This window comes from Labrus mixtus, chromosome 9 (assembly GCF_963584025.1).
Source record: "Labrus mixtus chromosome 9, fLabMix1.1, whole genome shotgun sequence".
Lineage (NCBI taxonomy): Eukaryota > Metazoa > Chordata > Actinopteri > Labriformes > Labridae > Labrus > Labrus mixtus.
Window position 1 is genome coordinate 24,190,370 of NC_083620.1, and position 6,000 is coordinate 24,196,369.

At 40.7% G+C, this 6,000-nt stretch overlaps 1 protein-coding gene across 2 annotated transcripts in view; it reads right to left on the reverse strand.

Annotated features, from left to right (window-relative positions):
• The window catches only part of b3glcta (beta 3-glucosyltransferase a), a 57,281-nt gene extending 51,281 nt beyond the window's left edge, over nucleotides 1-6,000 (reverse strand). For both annotated transcript variants that reach the window (XM_061047024.1, XM_061047023.1), the window contains exon 1: nucleotides 5,750-6,000. Coding sequence is in view for 1 of the 2 variants with exons in the window: in XM_061047023.1 (XP_060903006.1) it covers nucleotides 5,750-5,813 (64 nt within the window). In the remaining variant the exon portion in view is untranslated. The remainder of the gene's footprint in view (nucleotides 1-5,749) is intronic.

Below are 6,000 nucleotides of genomic sequence, written 5' to 3' on the forward strand. Positions count from 1 at the left end.
AGTCTGTTGTTTCCAACCATGTTTTCAATTGAGCAGCACTGAGGGGAACTTGCTTTCTTTGATTTTCAGAGACTAAGGAAATCACTCTTCATGCTGAAAGCTTTTCAACAAGCATCTAAATGTACATTGTCATAGTAATCAAAGCAGACGTCCAATCCAATTAGCCAGGAAACACTGTGCAACAACAGACGGGAATCAGGATGGTGTCTTAGCTGAATTCAAAGAAGCAGACTACAAAGAAGAAACTTTACAAGAAGCACAAAAAGGCTCTGCTAAGGGTTCTTTTCGTACTGCTTGTGTATAATTAAAATAATATTAATGGATTCAAAGTAGTGAAGCATTATTCCCCTTTTTGCCATCTGGTTGATATCTGTCTTTACTTTCTATGTCAATCTACCTTCAATGGCTGCACGGGAAGTGAGAGGAAACTAGAGAAAAACAAGAAGGTACTTTGAAGTGAGTAAATCACACTAACAAAGGCGGCTATGTGTGCAGGTGTATTATTAACTTGAATGCTAATTAGCAGTCTGTGTCAGCTCTAAAGAGCTCTGATAATCATCATGTGTATGCAAGAGTGCTCTAAGTAAAATGAGACTGCAAAAGGCTCCACAGAGGCTGAATAGTGAAGGGTTTAAACTGCAGCTGGTCCCCAAAAACAAAGTTATCTAATCTGGCAAAAACAATAAAATCTGAAACCACATTAGCTTTACAGTGCTGATATTTATAGCTGGGCTGCCATCCAGGAAACTCTTCTGTGACCAATACAAAAACATCCCCACGCTAAGGGCCATTAAACCTGGATTCACCTCTCATCAACCTCTTCAGAAGCCACCGATTGAAAATCCCAGCGCTCCAGTTCGAAAAAAACAACACAACCTGCATGGCACAAATTGGTGAAGAGTGGCAGGTAAGGACTCGTCAAACATTCGGCAGGCCAAAGAGACTTGAATGTTTTCTCTAGAGTTGGCAAATCAAAGTAGAGATAAAGGGAACGTTAAAAGGGACTTCAATTCAACAGGTACGCCATGGGTTTGTCATGTTTTCTCTCTGTCTGCTGCACTTAAATCAGGTAAAGTAAAATCCTTGTATTTACACAAATTGGGTGCAGGAAAAATAGTCTGAGGTTAGCAGTAGCTTGCAGCTTACTGACCATTTTCTTGCGTAGATTGTGCCTGCAGCCAAAAAGCAAACTGAGATTGATTTCATTTTGTTTGTGTAGGATGAAATAAGTCCTTTGCTAATGTTACGAGAAAAAGTGGGAAAGCACGACCGTGAGATAAATCACATTCTTTGTCGTAGAAATATGAATATGTCCTTGAAACACATCATTGAAGGCTGAGGCTTTGAAAATAAAAATAAATAAATGTAACATTCAGATCCAGCCCTGAATAAACAGATTATCCATTCAAACCATCCAGTCAATACCGTGAAACATGAGCTTTGCATCGGATTAATTGGTTTAAATTGTTTGGCGACGATGTTAGCTTGCATGATTTCTGTTGAAGACCTTGTGGTGAAAGCAAACAGGACTTTTGTGATTTGGAATGAATATGTTACAAACACAAGTACTGTGTAAAAACATGTCATCAGCAAGATTACATAGGAAACATATCTTTTTAGTTCGTATACATCATTTACTTGTTTTTCATTTTGGCATGTTAGATCATCATCACATTACCAAACAATGTCATTACCCATCATAGAATGCATGTGTGTTGTGCAGGCCTGGCATATATGAAAAAGGGAAGACTTTTCTTTAAAACTCAGGTATTAAATGAAAGAAAAAACACAATGTCAATGAACTTATTCTGGGTTATTTAAAATAGTTTCACGTAGACATTTTTGTAAGGCAATGTGGTTTGTTGAGAGGACGACAGCTCAGACTCAGACACTAGAAAAACTGACCGAGACCTCCAATTCATCCGGTTATGACCCCTCACAGGTTTTGTCTGGTACATTGCGTTCAAGAGTTGAAGTCATACAATCTCAATGAGAAACATTTTGAACCCATGCAGACCCGCTCTGACATCAATTTGTGTTGCCATGCCGTCTGCTTCTTCCCATGAGTAACTCCCCCTTTGAGGATTGCGAGAAAACTGTTTCAAAGTAAAAAAAAAAAAAAAAAAAAAAAGAATCAGGTTTCATCAGACATAATGTCACAATAAATTTGAACTTTCTGTTCCAACTCATGCACAGCCAGCAGCCATCCATAACCCAAACTGGAAATGCTTAGCCTGTTAAAGCCTCTGGTTAAACTCTCTTGGTGCTATTTTTTTAATTAAATATGTCTAACATCATATCTTTAATTTAGGAAGCTTAATGTGAAACACCCTCAGATGTATGGAGAGGTGCTGTTTTATTAAATATTAATAAAACAACTTGATGTTGTTAAATCAGGGATTGGCTACCTTGGACAAACCAGTGAGAGTAAGATAGGATTTTTAATTGTCCAATCGAATTAAAAACAACTTCAACTTTTTTTTATTTTATTTTAATCTCTTCATCCAAATAATGAACATTTTCTTAAGCTGCACAGAAGTGATTGGCTGTTTTTCTCTGTCTTATATGATGGAAATAGAATTACAGAAACGTGTGATTATGTGAAATAAAGAAGTCACCTTGGGTTCTGAGAACTTAAAGAAATATATTTTCATTAACTGTTGACACTTCTAAGACCGAAAGCCTTTTAAATCAATAAGGGAACTTACTGGCATCACACTGGCTGATGTAACTTTGTTGACTTTAAGCGGTTTGGGTTTGCTGTACTTGTATAACGTTTTTATTATGATTCATCAGGACTAAGACCTGCATTCATTAGTCCTTCAGCCAAAAGCTGCTCATCCAGTACGGTAAAGAACAATTTCTCCCTGCAGGTCTTCTCATCTTTCCTTTAAGAACTCCCCGAGCAGCCAGACATGTTCAGTAATCTCTGCATCAGATCCTGGATCTGAAGGGGTTTGGCCTCTTATGATGGCATCTTTACCAGGTGCCTGATCCACTTCAGCCCACTCCTCTAAGTATGTGGGATCCTCCGAAGCAGCAGCTGGAACCTGAAATCCTCTCACAGACCTTTTCGCACTCTCACCCGCGGCGAGAGCAGTGCAGCCTGCAGAGAAAAAAACTCCATGTGGAGATCTCATTCCTTCAGTGGTCATCCAATCGAGACCACAGCTGAGAGTCAGAAAAAAAAAAAAGACATCTGTGGCTGAGCTCTCTTCTTATCATCCCCCGTATCAATCTCACAGTCCTTTTTGCAGCCACGGAGGACAACCACAGTCACCTGAATTTAAGTACCATGGTGAGGGGGATGGGAAAGCTTATTTTGTGCTTTGTTACTGTTGCTCAGCTTAAATTAAAATTTCAAGGGGTGCTGTTTTGGCTCAGTTGGCAGAGCAGGCAGCCCACGTTCAGAGACTACAGTCCTCGTCGCAGGTGTTTAGTGCATGTCAATCCTACTCTCTCTCCCCGCTACTCCAGTGACTGTCACTCTATCCGATCCAAATCAAAGCATAAGCCGAAAAAGATAATACAAAAATTCATTAGCAGAAAAAACCTTTGAGATGTTTATTTTGTAAAATAAAAATGTCATTGAAATGTCATTAAATTACCATTCCAGAATGACAGTGTTTTAGAAATTCACTTACTCCCACATACTAACAGCATGCGATTTTTTTTTAACCAGTAAGTGTTCAAATCTACTCCACATTTCCTGAGAGAGTTCCTCTCTTTCTCCCTCCAGAATGTTTCACATCATTGTAGTATCTCTTTTTCGAATCAAATGCACACCTTAACTTAAACACCTGCCACAATTGAAATTCAGCCTCTGTGGGCACAGAGAGAGAGAGAGAGCTGTACAGCCTGAAACGTGGAGGTGAAGCTCCTCACCCTGACTGAACTGCAAACCGCTCCTGTGACAGTCCGTTGAAGCTTCATGGACGACATCATTGAAAAACAGCGGAGGTGGCTCCCTAATGTCACCAGACTGGACACTCTCCAGACCTCAGCTGAGCCTTGATGTTAGGTCCATGAATATTACATACAGGGGGGGGGGAGCAGACAGGCAGCCTTGTCAGAGTCTGAAGCCTGACTAAATGTTCTTGACTCTGAGCCAAACACTCAGACAAAGCTCTCGTCCATGCTCAGGATCTACCACTGGATTACAGCAGTGACCCTGGCCGCAAAAAAAAAAAAAAAAACTACCCAGACACCTTGAGAAGTAGTCCTGAAGTATATGTCAAATAAGCTGCCTCTTAAGGTTAATTTAAATAAAACACATCAAGCTTATCCAATCCAAGACAAGCCTCTGTTTGTTATCTTGCAACCATGAAAGAAGACTGAAGGTAGTCCTAAATTGAGAGCAAGATGTACAATGTGAAAACATATTTGTCTGTATCAGTAAGCTGTTTTCTACACACCGTAAGCATGATCAGAGGTAGGTAGAAAATAAATGTAAATAAGCAACTATGAATAGGAGAGAGACTGATTATCTAGGTCCAGTCTAATGAAAAACAAATGAGTGTGACCAGAAGCTTCTTGCAGCATTGACATTCATAGATAGTTAGCCTCTAACATTTTTACGTGTGGTCTTAAACCCATCAGTGCTTTATTATTTATTTCCATTTACCCAGTCTCTTTCTAGCAATACTAAAATAATTGAGACACTTGTGCACTCCGGTCTTTTTTTTTTCTCCTTCCAGATATTGAACAATTTTCAGTCGTGTCAGGGCAGGCAGAGTGTCCTGCGCTGTGAATTGTTCTCATTCTGCTCAGGAGGACGTCCACATGCTAAACTGGGATTGTGCATTATTCGTCTCTGACAGTTTTTCTGTCCACAGCTGCAGACACAATTGTGAGCCCGCACACCCGTTCATGGACAAGTGACACACCACTGAATATAATCTGTGTTTGCACTGTGCAAAGCATCACCATGAGCATGCACCAGAGACCACTGTATATAGTCTATATATTATCTATATATTATCTATATTATGATCTTATTGGAGGGAAATTCAATTCGCCTTTAATGATTGAGGTTAAACTCAATTATAGTCATTTGTCAAATTGAGCCACCAACTTCAGGAATGGGAGGAAAAATGTAATATCCCTTCAGCAGATTGATGTCAAAAGTAGGCTACAATAACACTCTCAACAGCCATGCAACAGTGTGTAAATTATTTTTTACCCCCTCCGGCAACAAAACAAAGTAATAACCAATATCAAATAGGCTACAGTAGCTGTCGTTTAATCCTCTATTTGTGTTGCTAAATTCACGGTGCACATAAAGACCTAGAGGAGACTGTCTTTGTGCATACTGTATAGGTTCGGCTTTACATGCATTTGTCATCAGGCTTGCCCCTTAACGCTGATGTGTCAGGATGAAGCGACTTAACGCCGTCAAAACACATTTCAACACTAAATAGAAGCTTGAGAACCCTTTAACGTGACTCACTCTCTTGCAAACGTACAGTCATTGGTCTGCATAAACTCACATGGCAGGCAGTAATTACAAATCGCCGTCCAACTCCTCAGGAAGTTGAGAGGAATCATGGCTCCGCACTTCTCAAACACTTGAAAATCACACTCGCAGTTCCTCTCTTCCAACCACTGTTTTCGGCGCTAACACCGTCGCTTCGTTCTCCACACAAAGCTTCCCATTTTGACAAACGACACAAACTGTTTACTGTTTGGGTTGTCCCCCGACACGCAGCTGCCGTGACTTGGAAGATTAGAAAGTAAAGTGAGCACTTACAGAGCGAGAGGAAAATCCAGCAGCCTGCCACTTTGTGCCCGATAGAAGGCTTGTTCTTCAGCATCCTGGAGGAGTCCTGTGAGTGGTGGAGGAGGTGGAGAGAGCTCGCAGAGCATGAGCTTTGTGACAGTGTTTCAAAGAAATACAACAGGGCTTTTCCTTGTCACAGTTTTTACGGAAAACGGGGAGTGGGTTTGAGCTCTAGAGGAAGGAGGCATCCCCCGTTTGCAGCGTGAGGCGCAGGGACGCGC